At 42.7% G+C, this 19045-nt stretch overlaps 1 protein-coding gene across 1 annotated transcript in view; it reads right to left on the minus strand.

Moving 5' to 3' along the window:
- ARFGEF2 (ADP ribosylation factor guanine nucleotide exchange factor 2) overlaps positions 1-19045 on the minus strand; it is a 97837-nt gene that overhangs the window by 52368 nt on the left and 26424 nt on the right. Inside the window, exons 7-14 of the mRNA XM_058562510.1 lie at positions 10988-11056; positions 9155-9306; positions 5949-6079; positions 4538-4772; positions 3834-3933; positions 2963-3102; positions 1685-1793; positions 841-1024 (exon numbers count right to left, since the gene is read on the minus strand). Coding sequence (XP_058418493.1) covers positions 841-1024; positions 1685-1793; positions 2963-3102; positions 3834-3933; positions 4538-4772; positions 5949-6079; positions 9155-9306; positions 10988-11056 — 1120 coding nt within the window. The remainder of the gene's footprint in view (positions 1-840; positions 1025-1684; positions 1794-2962; positions 3103-3833; positions 3934-4537; positions 4773-5948; positions 6080-9154; positions 9307-10987; positions 11057-19045) is intronic.

A 19045-nucleotide genomic window follows, 5' to 3' on the forward strand; every position in this document is an offset into this window, starting at 1 on the left:
AGAGTACTCCAGGCAGAGGCACAATGGTGAAAAGAGCTCGAGGTGTTCACAGCACTGAAACGCCTCGTCTGACTCAGGGGGGCTGGCAGATGTGGTCGGCAGTGGGGGCCAGAGACTGCATCAGGCCATGACAAGGAAACAGGAAATCTGGAATGATTTTAGGCAGGAGAGTAACGAGACCCTATTCAATTTTTAAAAGATTACTTTAGCCGCTGTGGGGAGAACAGACTTGGGGGGATGCAGTGATAGTAGGAATGGGAATGAGATCAACACCTCAACTCACAAATGAATATTATAACATCAACCTTTAAAATAGAGTTTACTGAGTTAACCAATCATTCAAAAGTTGCACAGGATATGAGATTGTGTTTGTATTTTCCTGTGTAAAAGATCGGAAAGAACACATTAAGATTTACCAATGACTGTCACGATGATGTTGTAATTATACAGGAGAATGAAAGTTAATTTCACTTTATGTTGAAATTTTTCATAATATGCAATTGGAAAAAAATGTTACCGATGGTGATTTCCCCTAGGTAGTAATTTTATGAGTGATTTTAACATTCTTGCTTTATACTTTTCTGTATTTTCTAAATTGGTTTAATTTTTTTCATTAGGGTAAAAAAAAAGAGCAGGCATCAACCACACAAAGCTATTCAATCCCCCCCCTCCCCCCACGCGCTCATTCACTCTGCCTGGCTCAATCAGGCTCAGCTGTAAGTGCCAGCACTGGCTTTTCTAACAGGCATTTCCCCTTAAAGAGTCAGGCCCAGGTTCTTAAGAAAGATGCAGCTTTGCCAGAGGCCATACTCTGGCAGCTAGAGTAGCAGCCACACTCACAGCTCGATGCCATGTTCAATGATCTCCTTTTGTTGCTTGATGACCTCAAACTGCTCCGGATCATCCTGGACGGCCGCCTGGGTCCCTGAGGACACCGTGGACTCCATGGATGTCACGCTGCTCCGTCTCGCCATGTCAAGGCCTTTCCCATCCCCCATCTCCTGATCTGTGGGCCTCTCCTGACCTGCAATGACATAAAAGCAAGAAACCAAACAAACAGATGGGACACAGACGAGGCTGCCTCAGGTCCGGCTTTGCGGTTCCCTTTCCCAGACCTGTAACAACGAAGCTCATATTACAGGAATCATAAGCACAAAACCTTGATATCACTCATTTTACTTAAAAACTTAGTTTTTTGTGGAATTTGATAAGCTAATTATAAAATTCACATGAAAGAATAAAAGTACAAAATCAGTTAAGACACTTAAAGAACAATGAAGAGGAGGTCCTGGCAGGTATCAAAACTCACTAGAAAACTCTACGCATCTGCATGCTTCGTATCGGTGCAAGAACAGACAAATCGATAGAACAGAACAGAAAACTCAGAAACAGACTTAAGCATCCAAGAGAATTTAGTACATCATAAAGGTAGTGCTTCACGTCAGTGAGGGGAGAGACCACTAGAAAATGCTGAAACAATTGGCCCTCCACTTGGAAAATTGAAGTTAGAGCACAACTCACACTATTCTCCCCAAAATTCCAGAAAGATTAAAAAGCAGAACCTTGCAAAAACTACATGTATTTGGCAAACTAAAGTGTTCTGCTAATTCTAAGACAATGTTTCCCAGCAGATCTAAGGAGCCTATTGTGAATGGAGGTGGCCGTGGCAACAACGCTCTCTCACCGAGGCTGGTCTGGTGGTTGGGATTCACATACAGGTCTTTGCTCCATTCCACCATGCACTTGAGAATGGACACAAGGCACTCCAGGCCTTTCTTCCTCAGACTGAGCTCCTAAAGGACGAAAGTGACACGGCACAGAGACTTCACAGATAAATCAAGCGCAGACATCTACAGGGCTCTTAGGGAATCCCAGGAGGATACCAGATAATCACTGACATTCGGGGCTAGTGACTACAAACCCAAGGAAAAGTTAACAGGTGACATAAGTATTAACAGCTTATTGCAAAAACCCTGAAAATCTCTAAAGGTGTGCATTACAAACACCCTTAGGAGCCAAAATATGGGATGTGTGCTTTCCTAAAACGAACGGTGTTACTTGGATTTTTAAAAGGAAGTTCTTATTCACCGCTTGTATAATTTGAAAAAACATAAAACATTTTCCTTTTTTTTTTTTAAATAACAAGGTCATAACAGTGACCCCAATAAAGAAAAAAGAATCTTATATTATGCAACAAATGAGTGATTCTGGACACATCCTTATCCCCCAAACACCCACAAATGCATTCCATTTTAAGGCTCACTCTACAAGTAAAGAAAAATACTTATTTTTTAAATAAAAAATTAAATGCGAATTGCAGATAATCTAAAAAAATGCAAATATTTTAGACTTAAAACAACATCTAAGGTGGCAGAGATCTCTCTGTGAATCTAACGACAGCTGTGGACCTTGTTCTAGGAAAAATGCCCATACACCAAAATTCTACACATAATTCCAGGCGGCTCATAGCCCTTCTGATCGGTTCATTCAGTTCCTCAGGTTAAGGATCCTGTTCTCTTTGCAGGCTCTCTAACGATGAGGTGATCTAATCAGAGGCAATCTCCTTTGCCTTTACTGGAGCCTGAGATCCTGTTTTCACACAATCTTTGGAAAGATGACTGAGAGTCAACTCACTTCCTACAGGTCTCAACTCAAATGTCACCTTCTCAGGGAGACTACTCCCTAATCACCCCATTAAAAATGACAACATCCCCACCCTCCAGCACTCCTTCTCTATCGTCCCTGCTTTATTCTTCTCTGCAGCTCATGTCTTCACTGTCTGCTGGTAAGTGTCATGACCTCAGCGACTGTGAGCACACATGCGTGTGTTTGTGTTTTGTTCACTGCTGTATCCCCAGCACCAAGGATGGTGCCTGTATCCCCAGCTCCATGGTGGTGCTCAATAAACGTTTACTGAAACGAATGAACTTCACGTATAAATGAGTGTTCTCAGCGTTTTTACCTGCAGAGGTGTCATTCCCAGCTCATGTCCACTTCTTCCCTGAGCGATTTTGGATAAATCATTTACGAGGCGCTCAAAAATGTTAGCAGCATTTAAATCACAGTCGTAGTTGACATAAATATCTACAACACACTGGGCATCTTGGAAAATAACACACAGATATTAGAAATTATGATGAAACCCAAATAGCAATTATGTCTTCTTATTAAACAAGATTCCTTCGTCAAAAATTTTTTGTAGTGAACTACCAACTCAGGTGGACATGCCTCACTCAGGAAAAGTGTGTGTGAAGTACTAGGAAGTCGGGATGCCCTCTTTCTAGGCCTGCCTGGGCACCAACTGAAATCTCAGGTAGCTCATTCCCCCTCTCTAAGGCTCACTTTCCTCATCAAACAAGGGGTAACACTTGTCCAATCCACATCTTCAAGTTGTGTAACTCTAAAGAAATTATGTTTGATGACAGACAAGTAGGATGCCCTATTTACAGCCACACAATTCTACAGTGTAAAGTAAATCCAAACTTATCTCAGCATCTGATAAGGGCTGGCTGCACCAATACGTTGGACCCCATGACTAACAAACAGCGTTCAGCTTGTAGGCAGGGTGACCAAGTGTCCCAGTTTTCCAGGATTATGGGGTTTCCCAGGATGTGGGATGTTCAGTGCTAACACCAGCAAGTCCCGGGCAAACCAGACTAAGTTAGTCATCCTCTAAAGGAGGAGAGGTGGGACGGGCCTAGTTGTTAAATTAGCATTAACATTTAAGGTAAGGATTTCCCCAGCACTCCATTAAAACTAAGAAGAGGAGTTAAATGTCTTAATCTGGACTTTGGAAGATGACAGCATCAAAAGCCCCCTCAGGGTGAGAATACCTGCACAGATCCTTGTCAGAGTCTGAATGACCATCCACCTGTGCTCAAAAGAACTTGTGGATGTTTCTAAAATGTTCAGGAAAATCTCTTTGAAAAAGACCTGTATGACATGAAGACGAAAGAGGACATCAGTTCACAGTTTAAATTAGAGCTCAACAACCCAAAGGCCTTTAGAGGACAGGCAGAGCCCGTGCGTGAGGAGGCCTGGGCAGGAGGAGAAGTGGGGCCCACACTGCTGCAGCCTCGCGCGGGAACGGCTGCCGGGGCGGACCGCGGGGAACTGGAGAGCACGGGCCGTGAGAGCGAGGAGCCACTCCTGAGAACAGCGAAGAGCTGCCACGAGGAAATGCGGGACTGCTGTGACTTTTTGAAAGAAACCAGAAATCTGGATTTTCATGTAGAATCTGATTTCTCAATGTGGCAACGAATTCAAGTTATTTCACATAATTTACAGGCTAAACCAACATTTTTGGGACCAGCACACAGACCACGTGATTTCAACCTCTGGTTAAAATGAAAGGCATACAAGATTTTGGTGCAGAAACTTCTATGAAAAGGTATTCTCTCACTCATTCAAAAAGTTCTTCTTTGGGGTGCCAGCAAGCAGACTGTGTAACTCTAGTTTCTGGTGACTACGCCACCAGCAGTTAACTCAGCAGGTATAAGCATCACCAAATAAAAAAAAATCAATTTGGAGTCCGTACCTCTATCTGCATTTTCAAGTGCATTTTAAAGTTGGAAAGAAGTGTAAGAAAGATGGCAAGAGAGAGCTCAAAGACATCAGGCACTGAAGAGACGCCGTTTTTGGACAACGCCACACAGAGATATTGCTTGATTGCATTGATGAACATCTCGTGAGTCCGGAAGACGGGGCCAGCATTCTGCAACACGGACAGGAGCAGCTGCAGCGAGACCACCTTGGAACGCAGCTCATGCGATCTGGCAAAGAAAACGAAAGACAGCAACAGCGCTGAAAGGTAAAATTTTAAAAAGCATGTTTCTTGAGAAGGACTTACTCCTCTACCAGCGAGCAGAATTTTCTGAGAAGCCAATGAACTAAGAATTGGCAACAGCACCTAAAGGTCAAGAGAATGAGGGCAAACGCATGAGGCGGGCCCTATAAGAACCTGCAGGCCCTGTGAGAACAAGAGCAGCCAATTCCTATTCTCTCTGTCACTCTCTCTGCCATCAAGTCGAGAACACAGCAGGAGCAAGATAAGTGTAAACTGATGCTGGAAAGCTGGTGCGGCAACTAACCTAACAGAACCAATAACTTTCCATCATTTATGTGAGACTACAACATCTGTTCCACCCAACCTTTACAGACAACGAAAACAGTGCGCTTTCTCCACCTGCCTCGTGCTCCCACCCCAGCCCACAGGGATAGAGAGAAAGGGAAATTTTCAGGAACCATTTCCCTAATGGTCATCATATTTTCAATACAAGAGTTAAGGACCATTATTAGTGACAAATAATAATGATAATAATAGTGACCATAAAACTCTTTCAAAGTACAAAGCCCTGTGCTCGGGACGTCATTATATCATTTCATTTAATGGATCCTGTAAGCTGATTTTCCAGATTCCCACTTTTTAGGTGAGGTTCGGTAACATACGGCCGTGGAGTTGGTCTCAAGTGAGCCAGGATTGAATGCAGCTCTCTCTGGCTCCAAAGCCTCTGCTTTGACAATCATTCACTACACAGAAAGGTGTGGCTTCTCTGGGTTGAATCTGGGGCTTCAATCTGTATCCAGGAAGCAGAGGTTTCCAACCAGGGCAGGGAACTGAGGTTTGCACGCATCCTGCCCCTCCCACCCCCATCAGGAGATTAAATTCATCAGTCAGTAAAAAGAGGGTGCGTATTCAACATAATGATTATTTTTAGAAAATAAAGCAAGGAAAGTAAAACTGGGCAAAATCTTGGTTGGTGGGGACACAGAGATAATTCATTGTGAAAAGACTGTAAGGAGTGCACAAGTTTGAAAACCTGTTAAGACCATCCCGTAAATTCCTGCATTCACACTAACCAGGGGACAAGACACTGGGGTTTCTTGGACCCGCAAGATCCTCCTGGGTCATTTGGGTTATAAATGGCCAAGAACTGCTGTCTCCTTACTTTGGGTCTGGGGGGCCTTCACCAAGGGGTTTCATGGACAGCTTGCAAAGGGAGCGAAACACGAGGAAGGCATCCTTCTGCAGAATGTGAGAGAACCTAGCAGCCACTTGATGTCCTTGTGTATCTGATTCCTAAGATTAGAAACAAGAGAAAAACCAAACGGTCAAAACAAAAGGATAACTCATTTTCAAAAATAAGAAATGTAATTATCTCATGGAAACTTAAATTCTTTTATTTATCCAATGGGGGTGTGAGGGATACGGGGGAGGGGACCATATGTCAAAACAGGAGCTATGGGGGAGTCATTACAGCAATTCTAAAACCTTGTTCCTTGCCCTTCAAAAAGTGGGTATGGATGGTCTAAAACGATAAATGAGCAAATGTCAAACCATACAAAAACTAAAACAAATATAGGTAATTATTCATATTAGCTTAGGTAAAAAAGGATTTCTAAGAATACTATTGCAGGACAGATGAGGAAAAAATAATAGGCATTTTAAGATATACTTCTTTTTTTCTTTTCTCCCCAAAGCCCCAGTAGATAGTTGTATGTCATAGTTGCACTTCCTTCTAGTTGCTGTATGTCGGATGCGGCCTCAGCATGGCCAGACAAGCAGTGCATCGGGGCGCGCCCGGGATCTGAACCCAGGCCACCAGCAGCGGAGCGCACGCACTTAACCGCTAAGCCACGGGGCCGGCCCCTAAGATATACTTCTTTAACTAAAAAAGTAAGCCACATTTAAAAATTTTAAAAACAAATATTTGTACCATATGGCAAGGATTAATATCCTCAACATAAAAAAAGTGCTTCTAACTCATTAAGGAAATATGGAAACCCTCCTCCCAAATGAAACACAGGCAAAAAACATGAATAAGCAATTCACCAAGAAATGCAAATAACAGATAAATCTAAATAACCTTACTACTGACTTTTAAGGCAGGACCTTTCTCCCATCAGATTAGCAAAGATGTGAATGACCGCTATTGCCCAGTTTTAATGAGGAAATGGGAAAATGAGTAATGACAGCCTACAGGTGGGCAGAGAGTTAAGCATTACCTTCCCTGCAGGCTAATCTGATGTTAAGAAACAACAGTCTGAAAGCTTCCAACTCTTGACCCAGCAACACTACTTGTAGGAATTTATCCTGAAGAAAGAATTAAGGATGTGCACAAGATTTATCTATAAAGATGTTCATTACATGGGCTGGCCCCGTGGCTTAGCGGTTAAGTGCGCATGCTCTGCAGCTGGCGGCCTGGGTTCAGATCCCGGGCGCGCACCGACGCACGGCTTCTCCGGCCATGCTGAGGCCGAGTCCCACATACAGCAACTAGAAGGATGTGCAACTATGACATACAACTATGTACTGGGGCTTTGGGGAGAAAAATAAATAAATAAATAAAAAGTTAAAAAAAAAAAAAAAAAGATGTCCATTACAGGACTGTTTCCTGTGATAAAACTGAAATAACCTAAAAACTTAACGGGGAATTGGTTAGATTATGGTAATCCATATGATAGAATTTTATGTGGCATTAAAAAAACTAGTTAGATGCATATGTACTGATGTAGAAAGATGTCCATGAAACAGCATTGAGTGAAGAAGGCAAGTTGCGGCCTAGTATATAGACACGAGTCCCTCATGTGGATTCAAGTACATCCCCCTGAATGCATTCTTAATGGGGACCATATAACCTCAAGGGGACTGCTACAGACTGAATGTTTGTGTCACCCACAAATTCACATGTTGAAAGCTATCCCCAATGTGATAATATTTGGAAGTGGGGCCTTTGGGAAGTGATTAAGTCATAAAGGCGGAGCCCTCATGAATGGGATTAGTGTCCCTATTAAAGAGGCCCCAGAGGCCGGCCCCATGGCTTAGCAGTTAAGTGCACACGCTCTACTGCTGGCGGTCCAGGTTCCGATCCTGGGCGCGCACCAAGGCACCGCCTGTCCAGCCACGCTGAGGCAGCGTCCCACATACAGCACCTAGGAGAATGTGCAACTATGAGATAGAACTATCTCCTGGGGCTTTGTGGAGAAAAAGAGAAAAAAACAGGAGGAGGATTGGCAATAGATGTTAGCTTAGGGCCGGTCTTCTTCAGCAAAAAGAGAAGGATTGGCATGGATGTTAGCTCAGGGCTCATCTTCCTCACTAAAAAAAAAAAAAGAGGCCCCAGAGAGCTCCCTCAGCCCCTTCTGCCACGTGAGAAGCCAGCCATCTAAGAACCAGGAGGTGCGCCCTCACCAGACACTGAAACTGCTGGTACCTTGATCTGGGACTTCCAGTCTCTGGAGCTGTGGGAAATTTCTGTTGTTTCTAAGTCACTCAGTCTGTGGTGTTCTGTCATAACAGCCCAAACAGACTAAGACAGAGGCAAAACTAGGTTCTTGAGGGGGGAGGTGGAAGGTGTGGACAAAATCTTTTTCGTTTTATGTATAAAAGATATTTATACAGTACATAAATAGATATCCAGTTTATCAGTGGCTTTAAAGTTTCATGAAGAGAGGTGGTGATTAGGAAAAAGAAATACATAAAAAGGCTCCTGGTGGGGGATGATAATGAAAAAGGTTGAGAAACACTGGTGAAAAGGTGCAGACAGTGGGTTGAGACAGGATGTTAATATCATATTTCTTCCTGTTCTGAATGTTTACATATGGCATTTTCAAGAGAACAATAAAGCTATTTAAAAAAAATATATTATGGCAGACATATCTATGGGCCTGAAAAGATGTTCATAATATACATTAAGATTAAAAAGCAGGTTACAAAACAGCATATCTATTGTGTTATTACATTTAAGTGGAAAAAAGTATGGGAGAGGGAGAAAAATCTAGAAGGATATAAGTAAAATGTTAACAAGGGTTATCTCTGGTTTAGGGGATTACGGATGACTTTTATTTCCCTTCTCCATATTTTCTTATTTTTATATAATGGTGTATATTATTTTGAGAGAGAAGAAAAAGGGTATGAAATGTAAGTTTTTAAAAGTCTGAATAATCAGGGTTTAATATTAATGTTATATACAAGCAACATTAGCACATTCCAATGGAACCTACTAAAACAAAGAATATCAGGCCAGGACTGAGTAATGAATAACTCAACGAGGCTTGCTGGTTTCCACTCGCTGCTTCTGATAGAGACTTAATTTTGCATCTTCTAAAAAAGTAAAAATCCAAATGAGTCTGTAGAGGAGGGTCACCAACATACCAGATTATCCGCCGACGACAAGGACTGCCTATCGTCCGCTATCCCGTTGGTCTGTGAGTTCTCATCAGTTGCTGGGGAAACGGCACATTCCTGGCAGCCCAGTTCGCCCAGGACCCTCTCAGGTTCCATCAGACCGTGCTTCTGCGCTGCTTCTTAAAATGCAAGTGCAAAAGTCATCGCCAAGCTAGCACTTATCCTAAAAGGCGACCTGACACCAGGGGAAGTTCCTCACATAACCCTCCGGCTACTGCTTTCTCCCCTTTCCCTGCACCACTACCCTGTGACTGACATAACAGTGACAAAGGCTTGGCCAAAGTGGCGCTTAGGCTTCGCAAGTGTCTGTTACCCACAGCCCTACTCCCAAGGGGCTTCATTCATATCGTGTCCACATCAATGGTGCCTCCAGAATTGTGCAATACAGCACCCCATCCACTTTTGAAAAAGATTAGAAGCAGCTAAACATGAAAAGCACAGATTTTTTTAAAGGGCTATTAATAGAGGGGTTAGAGAAGAAGAGCCATGTAGATGAAGAGTTCTGACGGTTCTAACACAAAATTTCCGTCACAGAAAAAAAAATGTAGACCTGAGCTTCCTGGCAGTCGTGTGAAAAAGGGAAAGACACAGAATTAGATAGATTTCATCATTTAATGAAAGATAGCATATTTGATGATTAGCAGAACAGCTGAACTCTATGAGGAATTTATCTGGATCTTTATTTATATAAGGGACACCAAACAACTTAATAAGCATGATCTTCAATAATGGTTTTACAAAGCGTATATTCATTCAACAAATATTTAGTAGGTACCTATTATGTGCCAAGCTCTGTGCAAGGGGCTGGGGGATACAGCAGTGAACAAGACAGATAAGTGTTCATTATGTAAGGACTTCTTGTAGTGATCCCAGAAAAAATTCTAAGGGTATGAAATAAAATGATTCTATTTTAAAGACATTTCTATACGGAGTTAAATAAATAATGAAATCTATGTATATTGCTTGGTGGTACCCTGAATTAATAGAAAGATAGGGCTTAGAGAAGTGGGTCGAACTTCTTTGACCATGACCTTCAGTAAGAAATACATTTTAAAAATCATGACCCAGTACAAATGTGTGCACAAAAATAAGTGAAATGCATGTTTCATAAAACAATGCTTAACATTATTATAAGTGATGCATTCCGTTTATATTCTATTTTCATTTTATTCTCTTTCATTTAAAAAATGATGATTGCAACCCACTAAATTATTGATTTATTGACCCATTAATGGTTTATTGGCACTGGAATTGAATGTTCAACACATAGCCACTGATGTGAGATTTTGAGCAAAAACAAAGAAAAAATCATCCAGCAGTCATTCTGAGCTATACAAGTTTAATTCCACTGAAACCACAGCAAAAAATTGAGGGAGTTATGAATGAAGTCTAACAAAATGAACAAAGCTTCCCTGTGTGTCTGACACCTGCTGACGTGGGGACTGTCCCCTGGACACATCAATGGCTGGCCATGAAAATTCAGCAGCAGTGGACACCACCTCAGGGCTCATAGCCCACTCCTGGGAAAACCTGGATGTATATGGGAACGGCCCTCTGTGTTTCCATGTGGAGTACCCAACTCGAACATCGTCAGACTATGCTTCTTAACCCAACCCAAATGAGAATAAAATCAATCACTAAAAACAAGTAATTTTCGAATTCCATATGAGAGAAGGGCAGACATGGGCAGACTCAGTTTCCATGAGTTCACTGGGGGTGGGCACTCACCCACTAAAATATCCGGCAAAGGATCTTTTTAGAGGAACGAGTAAGAGGAAAGGCTGGGTTCTTGGTTCTTACCTTTAATGGCAGACGTGACTACATCTTCTAAGATCTCCTTCACCACCTCCTGAGCTCCAGCATCAGGCCCTACACACACCCAAACACACAAACACACACATGTGGGCATTTCCAAGGAAAATAAAGGAAGGGGGAGAAGGAGATTATGTCAATGTTCTCTAGAGTCACATTTCAGAAGGCAAAGGGTGCAAATAAGTACAACCCAAAGCTAGGTCTGATTCTGCCCACAGCAGACAAGTCCTGTGAAATCTGGAAGCTCTCAGGCAGCATCTGCTAAGACTTCAAGTTTCCCTTTGTGAAACCCGAAAATCTCTCTGACTTATACACTTTTCCTTCCTAAGTCACAGCTGCTCGGCCCAGGGCGCACCACCCCCAAGCTGGAGGCAGGAGCCGAACTTCATCCAGCTATGGCTCCTGGCAGAACAGAAGGTGGAGCTTTCCCCCCAGGGACCGTGGAGGCTTGCTAAGTGCCATGCCTTCTGCTCCTCTGATTTCCTCACAAACTCAGCTTGAGATTTCTACTGGAAGAGTCGAGGATTTACTAAATTTTAAACTCAATTATTTCGTAAAATGTTAACTGTTTAAGTGGAAGAGGTTCAGCACCAGTTGTTTTTGTAGAAAACTAGTTCTGGGAGAACTTACTAAACAGCCCTTTACTAGACTTTTGGAAGTAAACATTACTGACTTATAAAACATCATGCTGACCAAAAAGGCCATAACGTTAAATAAACAAAACCAAAATAATCTTTTAAATTCTTCCTTAATGAGCATTTTTAATCAAGCCAATATTTTATTAGTTCTGTGCTTGGTCCACAAGGTCCTGAAGAGCAGCACGAAGTATTTTAATTTCCACTGAGCACTTAACCCACCATAACTATTTATTTATTTATTTATCCCCCCCAAGCTTTATTGAGATATAATTGACAAAACCACCATAATTACTTAAATGGGTAAATAAATTTATGTGGAAAATATTGATATTATATGCTATTTTTTTTTTTCCAGAGAGAAAGGAAGGGACAACAGGTTCAAGTATCACATCTTTTTTTTTTGGCAGGGAAGGATTCGCCCTCTGCTAACATCTGTTGCCAATCTTCCTCTCTCTCTTTTTCCTCCCCAAAGCCCCAGAACATCGTTGTATATCCTAGTTGTAAAGCCCTTCTAGTTCTTCTACGTGAGCCACCACAGCATGGCTACTGACAGGCGGGTGGTGTGGGTCCACCACCGGGAAGCAAACTGGGCTGCTGCAGCGGTCAATGCCGAACTTTAACCACTAGGTCATCAGGGCTGGCTCTATGTGCTTTTCTTAGAGGGCAAAAAAGAACCTGAATGAAAGTTAGGAAGATTCACAGCCACAGTCACAATCTCCTAAACACGGGTCTTCATCTAAATAAGACGATTTAGACTAGACCGGTGTTTCCCGTACTTCAGTCATTCTCACGCCATCTTCATAATTTCTGCCATTTTCACACACCACTTTCATTATTATACATACAGTCATGTGCCACATAACGACACGTCGGTCAATGATGGACCGCGCAATGACGGTGGTCCCATAAGATGAGTACCATACAGCCTAGGTGTGTAGTAGACTATACCATCTAAGTTTGTCTAAGTATACTCTATGTGTTCACATAACAACGAAATTGCCAAATGATGCATTTCTCAGAAGGTATCCCCACTGTTAAGCAATGTTTGAGTATATTACATATATATATTTAATAGTGCTCTTTAACTCACCTTAAGCACTAAGACTCAAAAAGTCAGAGGTTTCATATGCTAATTATATTTTCTGAATGCATGTTAAAATAAATGTGTAACTGGGGCCAGCCCAGTGGTGTAGTGGTTAAGTTCGCGTGCTCCGCTTCTGTGGCCCAGCGTTTGTGGGTTCAGATCCCAGGCGCGGACCTACACACCACTCATCAAGCCATGCTGTGGCGGCATCCCACATACAAAGTAGAGGAAGACCGGCAACAGATGCTAGCTCAGGGACCTTCTTCCTCACAAATAAATAAATAAATGTGTAACTATTAAAATAAAAACTGTTCATCTATGAGCCACCTCAAAATATCTCGTCTGCACCACGATTTGGTAAACATGTGACTAGATATTTCCAAGTTCCTTTCCAGTTCCAACATTCTCTGATACTATGATTTGATAGAATTATGGTGACAGTTTCTAATCTCTATTGCACATTCCAAAGTCCCTTGTACACACTCACCACCCAAGAAACATCAGCTTGATGAATACATTTTACAGAGGAGCTGCAGGCTCGATGAATTAGACCAGAGGCTGTGAAGCAGTGGCTGCTGGGTGCATCTGGTCTGCAGGGAGGCGTTGTTTAGCCTATGCACTGCTCCCCTACCCCAGCTTCACTGATGTAGAACTGACAATTAAAAACTGTGTATACTTAAGGTGTACAACTTGATTTAAGTATACACTGTGAAATAATCAATATAATCAAGCTAATTAACATATCCATCACCTCATACAGTTATTTTCTTTTTTTTTGTGGTGAGGACACAAGATCTACACTCAGCAAATTTCAAGTATACAATACAGTATTCTTTTTTTTTTTTTATAATTTTATTTATTTATTTTTCCCCCAAAGTCCCAGTCGATAGTTGTACGTCATAGCTGCACATCCTTCTAGTTGCTGTATGTGGGATGCAGCCTCAGCATGGCTGGAGAAGCGGTGCGTCGGTGAGCGCCCGGGATCCGAACCCGGGCCACCAGCAGTGGAGCGCGTGCACTTAACCGCTAAGCCACGGGGCCGGCCCTACAATACAGTATTCTTAACTACAGTCATACTGTTGTACATTAGATCTCCCGAACTTTTTCATTTTGCATAACTGAAACTTTGTACCCCTTGACCAATATTACCCCATTTCCCCAACCACCATTCTACTTTCTGTCTCTATGAATCATATAGGATTTGTGTTTTTGTGACTGGCTTACTTCACTTAGCATAATGCCCTCTAGGTCCATCTATGTTGTTGCAAATGGTAAGATTTTCCTCTTTTTTAAGGTGGAATAATATTCCATTGTATGTATATACCATATTTTCTTTACCCATTCATCCATCGATGGCCATTTAGGTTCTTTCCATATCTTGGCTATTGTGAATAATGCTGAAATGAACCTGGGAGTGCAGTTATCTCTTCAAGATCCTGATTTCATTTCCTTTGTATATATACCCATGAAAAGGATTGCTGAATCATAAAGCAGTTCTATTTTTAATTTTTTGAGGCACCTCCATATTGTTTTCCTTAATAGCTGTACCAATTTACATTCCCACCAGCAGTGTACAGTGTTCCCTTTTCTCCACATCCTTGCCAACAGTCATTCTAACAGGTGTGAGGTGATATTTCATTGTGGTTTTGATTTGCATTTCTCTGATGATTAGTGAAGTTGAGCACCTTTTCACGTATCTGTCAACCATTTGTATGCCTTTTGAGGAATGTCTACTTAGGTCCTTTGCCCATTTTTCAATGCGGTTATTATGTTTTTCGCTATTGAGCTATATGAGTTTCTCATATATTTTGGATATTAACCCCCTTATCAGATACATGGTTTGCAAATATTTTCTACAATTCTGTAGGTTGCATTTTCACTCTGTTGTTTGTTTCCTTTGCTATGCCTATGCACTGTTTTCTTAAAACTCTTGAATTAGCTGCAAACAATTAAAAACTAGGATACTTGTCATAAAAATCCAGATCAGGGGGCCGGCCCGGTGGCTTGGCGGTTAAGTGCGCGCGCTCCGCTACTGGCGGCCCGCGTTCGGATCCCGGGCGCGCAGCGACACACCGCTTCTCCGGCCGTGCTGAGGCCACGTCCCACATACAGCAACTAGAAGGATGTGCAGCTACGACATACAACTATCTACTGGGGCTTTGGGGGGAAAAATAAATAAATAAAATCTTTAAAAAAAAAAAAAAATCCAGATCAGGCTTCTATTAAAAAAAAAGACTATCAGGCAACACTGGGCCACAACTGGCTGGAACCAGGAGCAGTTGCCTTCTTTAGCCAGGGCATGAACTCTGCAGATACCCTGTTGCCTCAGTCCTCACCACTCCCAATTGTCTCTCCTCCGTTGAGGCCAAGTGCCAGTGGCCATCACACCTCGACCAGTGTTGTTATAGTACAGTGAGCAGAAAAGTAACACATGTCTAGTAATGTCTCTGTCGAGAGTAGGAAAAACGGAAGCTTGAACATCAGAGGGAAACTGTTCCTTTGTGGACGTGACCTCAACGTGCTGATTAAAGTGAGGGTTCGAGCCAGCGTGCTTGGTTCTGGTCCCTGCTCTGCCGCTTCCCAACGTGGGCACTTACATTACTTAGCCTCTTAAGGCTCAGTTCCCTCAACAGTAAAGAAGAATGATTACAACATCACTTACCTCACAGGGCTTTGTGAGAATTGAATTAGACAATACATGTAAAGTGTTTAAAACGGTGCCTGAAAAGAGTGAGCACTCACATATTAATTTTTCTTAGGCCTGTGTGTTTCGTATGTAGAGTGTCATTGTGTTAAGACATCCACGATGCCCTCAGGATAGAAGCCCGCTCATTTCTGTCATCTGCCTGGCCCTGGAGACTAAGTCCATATTGAAATTTCCCAGCTAACCATACTGCGGGCAGTTTCAGTTAGTTAAAGCCTCCATTATCTTTCATTCTGAAGGAGAAACATAAAATTTCCATTTCAACATGGATCTCCTCTTTCCCTTACTGCAGTTTTTCCATTTAAACAGCATCAGGATCAACATTTTTTAGAGGGATAAGAGTGTTTAACTCATTTTCCTTGACACGCTAGATCCATAACAGCACCTGTGCAAAAATCAAAATAGTCTCAGGCCAGGAAGGGGTGGGAGAGTCAGGAAGCCCGAAGTCCGACAGAAAGTTCCTGTAGAGGGAGCCGCTGATGAAGAATCCCAGTAGACGCCCAGAAGCAGCAGGACTCCACACGTAACCCTGGACTGCTTCCCTTGCTGACATGACAGCCTGGGGTAGGTCTCAGGAGAGGCTTTTCTGGATGTTGTAATAACCACTAAGAAGTCTGCTGTGTTTAAGTTTCAAGCATGCTATGAAAATGTTAGACAACCACATCAAATCGAACCCTTGCAAGACCCAAAGAGTATACTTAAAAACCCTGGTCTTGGGGCCGGCCCGGTGGCGCAAGCGGTTAAGTGCGCGCGCTCCGCTGCGGCGGCCCGGGGTTCGCTGGTTCGGATCCCGGGCGCGCACCGACGCACTGCTTGGTAAGCCATGCTGTGGCGGCGTCCCATATAAAGTGGAGGAAGATGGGCACCCATGTTAGCCCAGGGCCGTCTTCCTCAGCAAAAAAAAAAAGGAGGAGGATTGGCGGATGTTAGCTCAGGGCTGATCTCCTCACACACACAAAAAAAAAAAAAAAAAAAAAAAAAAAAAACCTGGTCTTGCTGGTTCCCTGGGTTGCCCAGCAGTCACCACCTGGCCACTAGTGATTAGGTACCAGACCCTACTTGTCTCACAGACTTTGTCCCCAAGCAAAATAAGGTCATCCTGCACAGGTTCAGATAGGAGAAACCCTTGCCGCCATTCCCTCCCCAGCCAGCTGGAGGATAACCCGCGGGGCAGGCACTGCCAGTTACCTAACTCACATCCTTCTTCCTAACAAGGCTCTAATTTTGTTTTGGAAGGGACTGTGCCTACATTTCTTGGCCTTCCTAGCAGAAAGGGTGGCTGTATGATCAAGTTCTGGTCAATGAGGGGTAAGCATAAGTTACTGGGGAAGGCGTCAGCTTCCAGGAAGTCTCCTTAGAAAGGAGCATGACTCAGCTGGGAGTCCTTTAGTCCTACCCTCCTCCTCCTCTTCCTGCCTGGAACAAAATGGCAGCATTGGAACCATAAGGTGACCTTGACGATGGAAGTTACATGTGAAGAATAACAGGAACAAATAGACGGAATCTGAGACAGGCATTCCCATGTCCCTGTTTTCTAACCAATTAAGTACGGACCATGGGGGATGGGGGTAGGCGGGGTAGTAAGATGCATTCACTCACTCATTCAATCAACAAAGTGAGTGCCTATGTGTTTGACTGTTCCAGGCATTTGGAATACATCACTGTTTAAAACAAAGATTCTTATCCTCATGGTGCTTACATTCTGGCTGAGGGTAACAAAGTGAATTACACCTACAGTGCTAGGGAAAAAGCAGAGTGGGAGAAGGCATGTCTAGGGTTGGAAGGGACAAATGTGAACACGTGGTGACAATAAAATGTGACAGGCCTGTTTCCTAGAAACTAGGGTTTGGTTGTGTCCAGTGCCCATGTACTCAGTAATACGTAAGAATGTTAAAGGGAAAAACCAGGGGCAAAGCCGTTTGCTGTCACATCCGGCCACACACCAACGTGATTCCCTGAGAGGAAGAAATATATCAGGTAACATTATCTCAAAATAAATGCATTACATTACGTTATGTTACACAGCTAACAAAAATGTTGTAAAATCAATGAGCTGAAATGCATCCCTGTAAGGCAGTTGTGTCAAAAACAAGTCAGAAAGGAGGAGACCTATGGGTACATTTTGTTATTTTTGTGTTAGCCTGACACGACTTTTTTTTGTCATCAAAAAATAATAAAATTCCTAAAGCAGAGGATCAGGTATTGCTAACGTGGAAAAGAGGCTCACTTTACCCTACGCACTGTTCCCACCACCTTCACATCTGGTTACCATCTGAAATACTTGCTATTTTTCTTTAAACTAACTCATTTTTTAAGGTGAAACTTATTTGAAAGATAATAATAGCAAAAACTTACATAGCAATTAAGGGCCAGACACTGCTCTCATTTAATTCTCACAAACCTATAAAATAGGTACTAATTGTATCCTCATTTTACAGATGAGGAAACCGAGGCTCAGAGAGGTTAAAGATTTTACCCAAGGTCACAGAGCTACCAAGTGGTAAAGTCATGAGCTAAACCCAGGCTGTCTGATCAGAACCTCCATACTGGCTGAGGGAGGATAAATTTTCTCTATTTGATGGTACTTAAGAGTTAGGTTGATTTTTTTCCTTAAAGAATAAGGTGCAAGAAGAAAAAGTGAATTAAGAAACCTGTAAACACACAGGTACTTGTGTACCTACAATAGCTACATATTAGCAGTAGAAAGGGAAAAATGCTAACATGTAATGTTGGGAGTTAAAAAGTCAGAATCTTAAAAATGAACTTAAAAGAAAATGGGAAGTGAGTGCTAATGGGTACAGGGTTTCTTTCAGGTGTGATGAAAATGTTCTAAAATTGACTGTGGTGATTGCTGCACAACTCTGTGAATATACCAAAAAGAACTGAATTGTATATTTTAAATGGGTGAATTTATGGTATGTGAATTGTATCTCAATAAAGCTGTTTTTTTAAAAACTGATAAGAATATCTGGGCAATCAGGAGGTGCATGAACAGACAAATGGGGTAAAGTCCCCCAGGGAAGGCTGGCTGGCCATGCGCCAAAATTTGAATTAGCTAGCATGTCTGAGGCTCAAAAATCTCATTTTCTGAGTTTACAAAGGGTGATCTGATCCACTCCTTGGACAGGCTGATAAGACTGACAAATTGACTGTTGATTTATTAACTTGGGATGAAAAACTGCTAAAGGGAAAGAGATGCTCAGGTCTGTTGGTGAATTGTCTCCATCAATGCAAATTTCATTGGGAGGCAGATTACCCCAGGAAGGCCGTGAGGAGGGTTCTCAGTTAGTTAAACAGGAAAATGTACATCGAGTGGGAGTGAGAAAGCATGGTGCCTGGCACAGGGACTGGCCAGGTAGGGGCGGCTACATGATGGTGACTACTTCAGGATGAAGCTGTAGGAGAGCTGGATGTGTCACCTCTATCACAGAGGCCTACAGCCCAGGCCCACTGGGGTGATGCCCTGGACTCCAGCCAGGGCACTGCCTCCCCTGGGCCGGCACCTCCATCTGCCTCTCAGGCTATCCTTCCTCCAGGGCTGCTCAACCCCCTCTTCTGCAAGACCTGTTCTTCCTTTAGAGCCACATCTTGAGAAGTGGAAGCCATTCATCCTTTTTGAG

This window comes from Diceros bicornis, chromosome 19 (genome assembly GCF_020826845.1).
Source record: "Diceros bicornis minor isolate mBicDic1 chromosome 19, mDicBic1.mat.cur, whole genome shotgun sequence".
In the NCBI taxonomy this organism is placed as follows: Eukaryota; Metazoa; Chordata; class Mammalia; order Perissodactyla; family Rhinocerotidae; genus Diceros; species Diceros bicornis.